At 43.1% G+C, this 13446-nt stretch overlaps 1 protein-coding gene across 3 annotated transcripts in view; it reads right to left on the bottom strand.

Moving 5' to 3' along the window:
* The window catches only part of LOC140729221 (arf-GAP domain and FG repeat-containing protein 1-like), a 126270-nt gene that overhangs the window by 33619 nt on the left and 79205 nt on the right, over positions 1–13446 (bottom strand). For all 3 annotated transcript variants that reach the window (XM_073048738.1, XM_073048739.1, XM_073048741.1), the window contains exons 4-6: positions 12916–13069; positions 5908–6049; positions 3772–3894 (exon numbers count right to left, since the gene is read on the bottom strand). In XM_073048738.1, the coding sequence (XP_072904839.1) occupies positions 3772–3894; positions 5908–6049; positions 12916–13069 (419 nt within the window). The remainder of the gene's footprint in view (positions 1–3771; positions 3895–5907; positions 6050–12915; positions 13070–13446) is intronic.

Here is a 13446-nt window from a genome sequence, read left to right as displayed (position 1 = left end):
ATGGCAAAGAGTGAAGAGTCAACATTTCATGCCAAAAACCTTTCCCTGGGTCCCCTCCTCCTTCCCTTTCTCCTTTTGTCCACTCTCCACTCCATCAGATTCCTTCTGCTCCAGCCTTGACCTTTCCCACCCACCTGGCTTCACCTACCACCTTCCAGCGAGCCTCCTTCCCCTCCTCCCACCTTTCTGTTCTGGCATCTTTCCCCCACTACCTTTCCAGTCAGAAGGGTCCCGGCCCAAAACGTCAACAGTTTGTTCATTTCCATAGATGTTGCCTGACCTGCTGAATTCCTCCAGTATTTTACAAGAGTTGCTTTGGACTTCCAGCATCTGCATACTTTGTTTTGATGGTAACAATTCATCTCGGAAACCACTTAATGAGCAGGTTCTATGAAGGTAGATCAGTGCTGATAAGTTTAATAGATCTCTTTTGAGCAGTTAACGAGCAAGGGAGAAGTGCTAAATTTAGTGTACCTGGATTATTAAAAGACATTATCAAAATGGCTCACAGAAAACAATGGAGTGACATGATAATGCATCTAATAAAGCCATTGCCTCACAGTTAAACCTGACCTCTGGTGCTGCGTGCATGAAGTTTGCACATTCTCCCCATAAGTGTTTGATGGCTCTGGGCTTCTACTTATTGGAATTCAGAAGAATGAGGGGTTACCTCACTGAGATCTATTGAATGGTGCAAGGTCCTGATAGAGTGGATGTGGAGAGGATATCTCCTATGGTGGGAGAGTCTAAGTCCCCAGAAAATACAGGCTCAAAATAGAAGGATGTCCTTTTAGAACAGAAATGATGAATTTCTTTAGTCAGAAAATAGTGAATCTGTGGAATTCATTGCCAAAGGGGGCTGTGGAGGCCAAGTCACTGAGTCTGCCTCTACATCTTATGATCCCATGGTCCTTTTTCTCCAGTCCTGATGAAGGGTCTTGGTCCGAAACATCCATAGATGCTGCCTGACCTGCTGAGTTCCTCCAGCACTTTGCATGTGTTGATATGGTGACATGCATGTACTTTGATAACAAAGTTACTTTGAACTTTGAACATCCTAAAGGTGTGCAGGTTAATCCGGCTCTGTAAATTGCCCCTAGCATGTTGGTAAAGCGGTAGAAGCTGGAAGAAATTGTTGAGAATATGGGGAGTGGACTGAAGTGTCCGTTTCTGAGATGTACATTCTTTGGATCTATTAAAATATAAGCCCACAGTATCAAGCAGACTGGTTGAAGGAGAGAAAGCAGAGTGTAGGAATTACCCAGCCATTTCAAGTTGGCAGACCGTCACCGGTATCAATATTGGCACTCAGCTGTACAGGATGAGATGACAGGGCAGTGTGCAAGATCCCCAAGTTTGCTGATGTATACTGAGCTTACTGGGGAAGTGAGTTGTGAGGAACACACGTCCTACAGAAGGAAGTGGATGGGCTAAGTCAGAGGGACAGGGCGGTAGAGGGAAAACTATGAGATTGTCCACATCAACAGGAAGTGGATAAGAGCAGAACCTAGGTGTGAAGGTCCAACAGTTGCAGAATGTAAGCACAAAGAAACAACAGTTAATTAAGAAAGCAAACAGTATATTGGTCTTTGCTGCGAGAGGGCTGTGGCCTGCTCCTGAATTGGCTGCAGTGATGCCCGGTTTTGTGTCTGGACTTACTTTCCTGAAGGATTTGTCTTCTTTTACTGCACATTGGGTGTTTGACTGTCTTTTTTTATTGGGTTTCTTTGTTTTATGGCTGCCTGTAAGGAGAAGAATCTCAAGGTTGTGTGAAGTATACACACTTTGATAATAAATCTACTTTGAGATTTACAACTCACCCACACATTACAGAGGTTATGTAATCTACCAACCCACAAGACTTGCAGATGTGGGAGGAACCCAGAGCATCCTGAAGAAACCTACACCAAGGGAGAATGTGTAAACTCCATACAAGTGTGCGTGTGTGTATGTGCGTATCTCTCTCTATATATAGATATCTATATTTTTTTAAATATCTATATATATATATATTTTTATATCTATACACATATGTATTTATTACTGTAATTTAGTTTCATTATATATTGCAATGTACTACTGTCAGAGTACAGCACAGAAACAGGCCCTTCAGCCCATCTAGTCCATGCAAACCAATTAAACTGCCTGTTCCTATTGACCTGCACCACAGCCCATAGTTGTGGACCATGAGCCTGTCTAATTAGGTCATTACAGTATCATCACACAACTCTCTGCTTTGTGCAGGAAATCAAGCATCCCTCAGAGAATTAAAGCTTCATTTCAAACGGCTCTTGTGACAGCAACATTCAGGCACATCGTATCAGTCTAGACATCCACGAATGAAAAGATTCTCCAAGTCTAACAAAGAAAACTCGTCAATCACTTTCGCCCTGTCCAACACAACAGGCGGGATTTCCCAGTGGCCACCCATTTTAATTCTACTTTCCATTCCCATTCCAATATGTCAGTCCATGTTCTCCCATACAGCTATAATGAGGTCATTCTCAAGTTGGAGGACCAACATCTCATACTCGCCTGGGTAGACTCCAACCTGATAGCATGAACATCAATTTTTTTAACCTAGCAATTCCTTTCCACTCCCCACCCCCCAAATTTCGCTTTTTTTCATTTCATAATCTGCTTATTTCTCACTCCTTCCTCCTCAATTTTCCCCCCATTTCCCACTATGGTTACCCTTCTTCCCATCTGGCCATCATCTCCCTCTGATGCGCTCCTCCTTCCCTTTCTCTCATAGTCCATTCTTTCCTGTTAGATCCCTTCTTCCTCAGCCCTTTACCTTTTATACCCATCTTCCCTCAGCTTCTCATCTCATTCCCCCTTTCCCCAAACATCCACCTTCCCCTCACCTGGCTTCCTTCCCTTCTCTTCTCCTGGCTTCTTTCCCTTCCACACCCACCCACCTTCCCCTTCTCACTGCATTCCCCCTCCCCCAATCACTCACCTTCCCATCACCACCTACCACCTGTCAGCATGTACTCCTCCTCTGCCCTCCACCTTCTTACTCTGCCTCCTTTTCAGTCCCGATGACTGTTTATTCCCCTCAATAGATGCTGCCTGACCTGCTGAGTTCCTCCACCATTTTCTGTGTTGCTCTATAATTTTCAAGATGCTTATATTGAACCCCGTGCATACTTAGCATGTAGAATCACTCCATTATCTGAGTGTACACTAAGGCAACAGGCTGCACCCCATAAAGATGAGACTGCTACTCTCTTTGGGTCAGGCATCATCTATAGAGGGGAAAAAACTATCATCTTGACCTGAAACATCAGCTGTAATTCATCTCTGACACCTCAACATCTGTAGCCAATACCATCATGGTAGTAGGTGTGCAATTGTAAATGGCAAGGCTGTGGAGGGAAGTGAGGGGAGACATTTATGTATGACCAAGGGACTGCATGCATCATGGAACACGGTGTACAGAGACCAGAGATTTGGCCAAAGAGGCTAATGCCAGTATCTTATAAACAACACCAGCCTCATCCTCCAACACGTCCTGCCTCATGCGGTTATCCCTGTTCCCCCTCAGTGTGTCAATTCCATTTGCTTCAGCTACTCCATGTTCATATTTTCGCCGTTCTCCACGAAAGAAATTTCTTCTGAAATCCCCAGGGGATCGATCGGTCACTACACTTAGAATTCTCTAGCATTGACGCCCCATCCGGGTGTAAAAGCACTTGTCAAGTTCTATGGCGCTTCTACAGGGAAGCCAGGTAGCAGAATCTCAATAAATATCACCAGATACCGTACCTGTTGTAGACTGGGCCTGGAACGGGGCTTGGTTGGCTGAAGGGAAACTTCCGACGTTAGTTGTAGCTCCACTGCCACCGAATGCATTGAAGGCCGGAAAACCAGTATGCACAGCTTGCTGGACTGGATAAAAGAAATGGCTGGTGTAATCGCAGGGAACAATGCCACACTTACCCTTAAAGTACAATCTTAAACCTTTTTCCATTTGATAGTTATAAATACTAAACTGGCAATCTCTATTATTCATGACACATTTCTATGGTTGGGACTGTTTCATGTTTGGCAGTGATATTATTTAAAAAGCAAATCCCTACATTAAAATGATTTGTGGAAGGGAAAGAGTCTGTCGATTGAAAATCTTTGTAGTTCTAAAGGCAATTAAGATCTCACTGCAATCTGATGGTTTTCCTCATTGTCTACTACACCCCCAATCTTAATGTTATCCCCAAATTTGCTGATACAGTTTACATTATCATCCAGACGGTTGATAATCCAGATCACCTAGATCCTAGAGGAACACAACCTTGCAGTAGTTTTAGGAGGCTTGCGTGCCTCAATGACCCAGAGAGCCATCTTGGCTGGAGTCAGGGCTTAATGCTTTAGCTCTTGGTTGGGTCACCCATGTAAACAGGACATGGGTTATTAAACAACAGTCTCATTTTTCTATGAACTATGAAGTTGGGGGAGGTGATTCGGAAGGGAGAGGCTGATATCACAGCCCAAGTTGGACGAGTCCATTCAATGCTCGGAAAACGTACTTCACACTAATCAGCCTACCGTCCTCCCCTCTGTGCAATACAGCGCTCACCAATTATCAACGGCCCCTATCTCGCAGCAAAATTGAGAATGGACTCGACCAAATAGAGATGGTCCCACTGCACACTACCATACTGGGCTGAGATTGCTAACAGGGCTACTTGGTCACTGCTCACCACTGCGAGTGCCAGCACAGTGAAAAATTCAAAAAATTATGTGTTTTTAAACTATGACTGCTCGCAGAATCCCTAGTGACCTCTCACAGAACCCCGGTTGAGAAACTGTGCTCTAGGGAATAAAGTCCTAACCTACTCAATCTTTCCTTACAACTCTGGTCCTCCAGACCCGGCAACATCCTCGTAAATTTTCTCTGTACTCTTTCAACCTTATTTACATCTTTCCTGTAGGTATGTAACTAAAACTGCACACAATACTCAAAATTAGGCCTCATCGATGTTCTATACAACTTCAACGTAATATCCCATCTCCTGTACTCAATACATTGTTTTATAAAGGCCAATGTGTTAAAAGCTTTCTTTGTGACCCCATCTACCCATGATATGACTTCCAATGAATTATGGGCCTGTTTTCCCAAATCCCTTTCTTCTACCACACTCCTCAATGCCCTACTGTTCACTGTATAAGACTTACCAAAGTGAAACACCTTGCATGACCAAAATTGAAAACTGCACTCAGTAGGATATTCACAATCTATAGTGAAGTATTTTGTAAATTGCTCAGCTTGTTCATCTTATTTGACTATGGGAGGGACGCTGGGTCTGAGCAAGATTTAGTTTTAAACTGTCATCCACTTCAGGTGCACGGGCAACTAAAGGAGATTTGGCTTAGATTGTTCCTGTGCAGATAATAGTCAGCCAACACTTACTGTCCTCAGTCCAAGAAACTGGTCTATGACTGTGGAAGTGTACAGTCAGCACCTTCAGGATAAAAACAATACCTTGTAGTGATGATGGGACTGCAGAAAACAGGAAGCTGCTTTAGCTCTTGTATATCAACAGGAACAAGTCATTCAGTCTATCACCAGTGTACAACAGTGTGTACCATCTTCAGCACAGACTGAAGCAACACCCCAAGAATACTGAGACAGCACCTTGTAAACAAGCACAAGAGGCAAGGGCATGGCGCATACCAGCACTTGGAAGTTGTCCTCCATGCCACACACCATCTTGACATCGAAACATATCGCTGGGCAAAATCCTTGCACTCCCACCCTAACAGCATACCCACACATCAAGGACTGCAGCAGTTCAAGATGGCAGCCCACCACCCTCACAAGTAACTGGGGATAGGCAATTATATGCCGGCTTAAGCAGTGAAGCCAACTTCCTTGGAATGAACATTAAAGTTTTACAAGCTTACCTCCAAAGCCAGGGAAAGCACCAAAAGCCTGCTGGGGTGCAGGGGTGGCAAAAGGGTCACCCCCAATATCGGCCAGAAGATCCAGCTGTGACTTCTTTGCTTGCTGCTGCTGTGGCTGCTGCATCTGTGGCTGACTCACAGGCTGTGCGGCAGAAAAACAAACAATTATATCTCTGTACTTTATGGTCTGGAAACAATGGCACTTTCCTGGTGTTCTGGACAACAAAGATTTTGCTTTTTGGTTGTTTGTTTGTTTGATTATTTACTTATTTTTAAAGATTTTGGGCTGCTGATCATGAAAATCACCAGGACGAGCATGGTGAAAGGTTTCACCAGGACATTGCGGTCATGGAGAAACGGTATCAAGGTAACTGGAATCCATCAATGCTGGCTGATTATTGTTGGACACTTAAGCGAGAAGCCTCAGACACAGAGTATAAATGAAAATCATCAACAAAATATTTTTAGCTTAGTTGAACTATTGTAAAGCATTGGCTCCATTATGCAATTAAATGCATTATATTCAACAAAAGTTAATTTCTTGTTTCTCCAAATTCCTACGTGATACAATTAGTCTGAAATTGTATTTGTGCTCAACTTCAAGCAGTCTATCATAAACAAAAAATTCTGACGAAGCAACACTTGGGGAAAAAAATTGATGTCCCATGTAATACTATTAAATCTTCATTACTAATTTGATGAATGTTTCTACACCACTCGATATATAAACAGCCTGCCTTGCTATAACAACAGCTAAATTCCAGAAAGTTCAGGAATAATTGAAACACAACAAAAAATTGCAAATGCTGAAAACACAAAATGTTGGCAAAAATCAGCAGGTGAAACGAGATCTACAGAGAAAGGAACAGGACTAATGTTTCAGCTAAATGACCTATAATATTTAATCCTGCTTTCTCTCTCCATAGATTCAAGATTGTTTAATGTTATTTCCTATCATCATCATCATCATCATCATGTGCCTTCTACATTCTATAGATGTGTAATGGACTGGCTGCATCACAGTCTGGCTTGGAAATATCAATGCCTTTGAATGGAAAATTTAACAAAAGGTATTCAGCCAAGTACATCAAGGGAAAAGCAGCATCCATCATCAAAGATTCCCACCACCCAGGCCACGCTCTCTTTTCATTGTTGCCATCAGGTAGAAGGTACAAGAGCCTCAGGACTCACACCACCAAGTTCAATAATAGTTACTACTCCTTACCCCTTGACAAAGAGGATAACTACACTCACTTGCCCATCCATTGAGATGTTCCCACAATCAATGATCTCGCCTTAAGGATTCTTTATCTCATTATCTCATGTTCTCATTATTTATCACTATTTATTTATATTTACATTTACACAGTTTGTTGTCTTCTGCACTCTGGTTGATCCTTCACTGATCCTGTGAAGAGTTACTATTCTTCAGATTTGCTGAGTATGCCCATAGGAAGATGAAAGATGTATGTGGTTGTATGTGGTGACATATATGTACTCTGATAATAAAATATATATTGAACTTTGTTGTGTTGTATTCTGTGGGTGATCATGACCTTTCCATGACTATAATTGCTCTTGGTAAATTTTTCTACAGAAGTGGTTTGCCATTGGCTTCTTCTGGACAGTGTCTTTACAAGACGGGTGACCCCCCAGCCATTATCAATACTCTTCAGAGATTGTCTACCTGGTATCAGTGGTCACATAACCAGGACTTGTGATATGCACCGGCTGCTCATACAACCCATCCACCACCTACTTCACATGACCCTGATCGGTGGGGGGGGGGGGGGAGCTAAGCAGGTTCTACACCTTGCCCAAGGGTGACCTGCAGGCTAGCAGAGGGAAGGTGCACCTTTGGTAGAGACGTTTCTCCACCCTGCCACCCATTTCCTATACACAAGTGTAAGGGGAACAAAATAATTGTTACTCTGATTTTGAAGAAGCACAAAAACACATGCAAAAGATAAAGATCTCAATAATAAAAAAAATAGATTCTTCCCTCCACTACACACACACCCCTCCCCCCCCCCCACACATCTTCTTCGGTTGTCCATCGAAATCCGATGACAACGTCCACTCCTTTAACGGTGAGATCTTTGATAACTATACAGTCCTATCCTGGACCCACAAGCTCTATTGCAGGTGAGACATGTCTACAGTCGGCCCTCCTTATCCGCGAATTTCGCATGTGCGAATTCAACCAAGCGCGAATCGCGAAAACCCAGAAATGCTCTTCCAGCACTTGTTGTTCGAGCATGTACAGACTTTTTTTTCCTTGTCATTATTCCCTAAACAATGTAGTATAACAACTATTTTACATAGCATTTACACTGTATTAGGTATTATAAATAATCTAGAGATGATTTACAGTACCTAGGAGGATGTGTGTGGGTTATCATGGATCGGGATCGAAAAAAATCTGAAGTTCTCTTACTAAGTAAGTCGGAACAGGTACATCCAGTATTATTTAGCGTCAGTTAGTCAAACATTTGTCTTAATATATAGTATATATTTTACCTTTCTATGCATATAAAACACTTAAGAATGTATGTTTCAGTGCCGGGCTCGGGAACCAGTGACAGATGCACTTTTGAGCGCACTCTCCATCTGCGACTGGTTGATGTGGAGGATCAAAAACCCAAAACCCCAAAACCCAATAATTAAACCACTGCGTTGCTTAGTAATAATTGTAGCTTTCATCGGGGCAGGGCCTTTCTCACTTTATCCTTTAAAATTGTTCCGATCGTTGACCAACTGTAGCCTAACGCTTTTCCAATGACCAATTGAGTTTCACCTCTTTCCGATCACTTTATTATTTCCACTTTATTTTCAATCGTGATCGTGATTATTTTTGTGAACAGAAACATTGCGGATTCAGAGTTCTGCCACCTGGTCCTAACATCCACCACACTGAGACAAGTTAAATAAGGTCTGGGGTTCAGCTGGATCCTAAGATCCACCGCATTGAGACAGGTTAAATAAGGGACTTGAGCATCTGTGAATTTTGGTATCCGTGAGGGGTCCCAGAACCAATCCCTCGCGGATAAGGAGGGCCGACTATATGTGGTAGTGGTGGTAGTGATGGCAACCATGGCTGCATTTCTCCTGTCTCTCTTCTGCCGTCTTCTGGTTGTTCTTTCCATCTCCGGAATACGAACCCCGTCCCTACACAGCTGTCACCAAGTGGTACGGTCAGCAGCAGCATCCTCCAGGTCCTCGGGTCTGATCTTCCACTTCCTTAAAGCATTCTTCATCTGATCCTTATAGCGCTTCTTTGGCCCTCCAGCTGCGCGTCGACCATGATGTAGCTGGCCATATAACACTCTGTGGGGTAGCCAACATGGGGGCATCCTTATCACGTGCCCCAGCATCTGCAGCTGACGCTGGGTGATCATGGCCTCAATACTTCTGCAGTTGGTCTTTACTAGTATTTCAGTGTGAGGCACCCGCTCACGCCAGGTAACATACACACACACACACACACACACACACACACACACACACACACACACACACACACACACACACACACACACACACACACACACACACACACACACACACACACACACACACACACACACACACACACACACACACACACACACACACACACACACACACACACACACACACACACAATATATAAAATATACAATGATCGATTGATTGCAGAGCCAACAACCTGTCTCTTAATGTGAACAAAAGAGATGGTTGTTGACTTCAGGAGTGCATGGAGCAACCACACCCCGCTGAACATTGACGGCTCCTTGGTAGAGATTGTTAAGAACACCAAATTTCTTGGTGTTCACCTAGCGGAGAATCTCACCTGGTCCCTCAACACCAGCTCCATAGCAAAGAAAACCCAGCAGCGTCTCTACTTTCTGCAAAGGCTGAGGAAAGTTAATCTCCCACCCACCCACACCCCCCCCCCCCCCCCCCCCATCCTCATCACATTCTACACGGGTTGTATTGAGAGCATCCTGAGCAGCTGCATCACTGCCTGGTTCGGAAATTGCACCATCTCGGATCGCAAGACCCTGCAGCGGATAGAGAGGTCAGCTGAGAAGATCATCGGGGTCTCTCTTCCCACCATCACGGCCATTTACACTACACGGTGCATCCGCAAAGGAAACAGCATTGTGAAGGACCCCACGCACCCCTCGTACAAACTCTTCTCCCTCCTGCCATCTGGGAAAAGGCTCCGAAGCATTCGGGCTCTCACGACCAGACTATGTAACAGTTTCTTCCCCCAAGCTATCAGACTCCTCAATACCCAAAGCCTGGACTGACACCTTGCCCTATTGTCCTGTTTATTATTTGTTGTAATGCCTGCATTGTTTTTGTGCATTTTACGCAGTGTAGGTCTGTAGTCTAGTGTAGCTTTCTCTGTGTTGTTTTTTTACGTAGTTCAGTCTAGTTTTTGTACTGTGTCATGTAACACCATGGTCCTGAAAAGCATTGTCTCATTTTTACTAAGTACTGTACCAGCAGTTATGGTTGAAATGACAATAAAGTGACATTAGGCTGTACATAATGTGACTGACAGGATATATGTGGAGTGAGTGGGTGGCTATTAACCAGCCTTACTGCTTTGGGAACCACTGTGTTGGTGAGACCTAATTTGGATATTGTGTGCAGTTTTGGTCACCTACCTACAGAAAATATGGAAATAAGATTCAAAAAGTGCAGAGAAAATTTACAATGATGTTGTTGGGACTTGAGGATCTGAGCTACAGGGAAAGGTCAGGATTTTATTCCCTAGAGTGTAGGAGAATGAGGGGAGATTTGATAGAGGTATATAAAATGATGAGGGGTAAATACAATCAGGCTTTTTCCACTGAGGTTGGGTGAGACTAGAACTAGATGTCATGGGTTAAGGGGGAAAGCTGGAATGTTTTCTTCACTCAGAGGGTCTTGTGGGTATTGAATGAGTTGCCAGAGGAAGTGGTGGATGTGGGCTTGATTTCAACATTTAAGAATAGCTTGGATAGGTATACAGATGGGAGGGTACTGAGGGCTATGGTCTGGGTGCAGGCTGATGGGACTAAGCAGCTTAAATGGTCTGGCATAGATTACATGGGCTTTAGGGCCTGTTTCTATAGGGCTCTGTAACTATAATATCTTTCCAGTGAAACTCCCATTCCTGGTATATAATTTATCTCCTTCTACTCTTGCCTCCATCACTAGTTATCCTCTTCACTGTAATACATTTTCCATACTTATTATTCCCTGTTACAAGACAAGCAAATATTAGGTCAATTTAAATGGATTTTCTAAATCCTGGTAGCATCTCCTGAAGCTCATACCCATTAAGTTGCAGCTTTCCAGCTTCTGAGTGGTTTCCTGGTGAACCCATCTGCTACATCTACACAACTCATCTGCAGAGAACTCAACCAGCCTTTACCATCTCTCTGGGACTCCTTGTCACCACAGAACCGTGTTCTGACACAGAGAAACACAAAGGAGGTTTGGTCTCTGTTACAAAATTTCAGGGGTTCAGCTGATCCTATGTTAAACGGTGAAATTATGAGACAGTGCAAGGAAAGAAATACCCTAGTGAGACACTTGTGTAGAGATCTATACACAAGGGACTGCAGATGCAGAAATCTGAAGCAACAGCATGCCGGATGAACTTAGTAGTGAGTGTGTGTTTGTGGGAAGGGGGAATAGAATGAGAATCAGCTTTAATATCACTGGACTATGTATGTCTCGGAATTTATTGTTTTACGGCAGCAGTACAGAGCAATCCATAATGATAAAGTATAAATTACAGTAAGTATATTCAGTGCCTTGAAAAAGTATTCAGCCCCCACACAACTATTTTTACATTTTACTGTCTCATTTTCTAAATTTAAAGTATTTTGGAGTCATAGAAAAGTACAGCACAGAAACAGGCCCTTTGGCCCATCTGGCCTGAGCGGAACCATATTGAAGTAGGAGTTTTTAAGCTAATCTTAAAAACTTAAGAACTTTTTAAAAGCTATTATTAATACTTTGAGATAGTGATTTAGATGCATATCATATTTTTTACTGAGTTAAGTATTGTATGTAATTAGTTTTGATACAACAAGTGTATGGGACATTGGAAAAAAAGTTGAATTTCCCCATGGGGATGAATAAAGTATCTATCTATCTATCTAATCTACAAGATGCATCATGTCAAATCAAAAGAAAAAATCCAAAGCCTGTCAACAATTTACAGAACAATTAAAAACCAAAATTGTGAGGTTGAGAAAGTATTCATCCCCTTTGTAAGTGCTACGCTAACTTTCCTCCAATGCAATATACAGGTTTTTACCTTACCCAATTTGTTGATGTAGAAAATTGGAGGATCACCTGAATAAATACCCCCTCTCTCTGTAAGGTCCAACAGAATGGTAGATTTTCAACAGACCAAAACCAAAATGAAAACAGAAAAGCATTCAAGACATGTCATAGAAATGATAACAGAGAAGTACAAACCATACCTCAAACACATTTGATTTCTGGCATTTTCTCCTCCTGTTAAAAATCAACCTGAAACACAAACAATGTCTCGCTCCACAGATGCTGCCTGATCTACTGTGCATTTAGAAGAACACAGAACAGTACAGCACAGAGCAAGCTCTTTGGTCCGTGATGTTGTGCCAACCTTTTATAAAGATCAATTTAACACTTCCCTCCCACAATAGTCTCCAGTTTTCTTCCCCACACGGGGCTATCTCAGAACGTCCTTAATATATCTGCCTCTACCATCACCCCAGCAGTACATTTCATGCTTCCACCACTCTGGGTAAAAACAAAACTATCTCTACCATTCTCACTGCCCCCCATACTTTTCTCCAGTCACTTTAAAATTACACCCTCTCATAGTAGCCTTTGCTGCCCTGGGAAAAGGGCACTGTCTATGCCTCGTTCTAATAATTTCTGATTTCTAGCATTGGCAAACTCTAGTGTTTCAAGTTAAATTGCTGCTGCTCTTGAATTATGAAGTTTCAATGCTGTTCACCACACCGCCTGTACCTGACTGCCGACGGTTTTGGTAACGTTCAGGGCCGGAGTTGATTCTCCCACCAGACTCTTCAGTGGCTTAATGTCAGGCGTGCTGCTCCTGCTGCTGAGTGAGGTGGTGGCTGATGTGGCTGCAGACACCTTTACGCGCTCTGGAGAAATATACCTGTAAGTACAGACAAAACCAACTAACACCAGAGCGTACCACAAGAAAACAGGAACAGATGTAGGCTGTTGTGCCCTTCAAGCCTGACCGTGGCTCTTTTGTACCAGCTCTCCTTAATTGCTCAACGTTGAAAATACAGCGGATTCCACTTGATTGGAACATCAGCCAATCAGGGCAGCCTCTTACTTGGGACAAATATTTGACGAACAAAAAATAATCGGGAAAATAGCTAGGATTCCCTTCATTTATTTTGGGTACTATGCCACTCAGCTAGGACAGGAGACTGTTGCCGAACTGTTTCTAATTAGTTCAGTCGCGTGCACTTGTGTGGCTGTTAGACGCAACACCATACTTAGAGCAAACAGTTTTAAATAACA

The sequence above is a fragment of the Hemitrygon akajei genome, chromosome 6, assembly GCF_048418815.1.
Source record: "Hemitrygon akajei chromosome 6, sHemAka1.3, whole genome shotgun sequence".
NCBI lineage: Eukaryota > Metazoa > Chordata > Chondrichthyes > Myliobatiformes > Dasyatidae > Hemitrygon > Hemitrygon akajei.
Note: the sequence above shows the minus strand (reverse complement) of the source record. Positions and strands in the feature narration are given on the sequence as shown.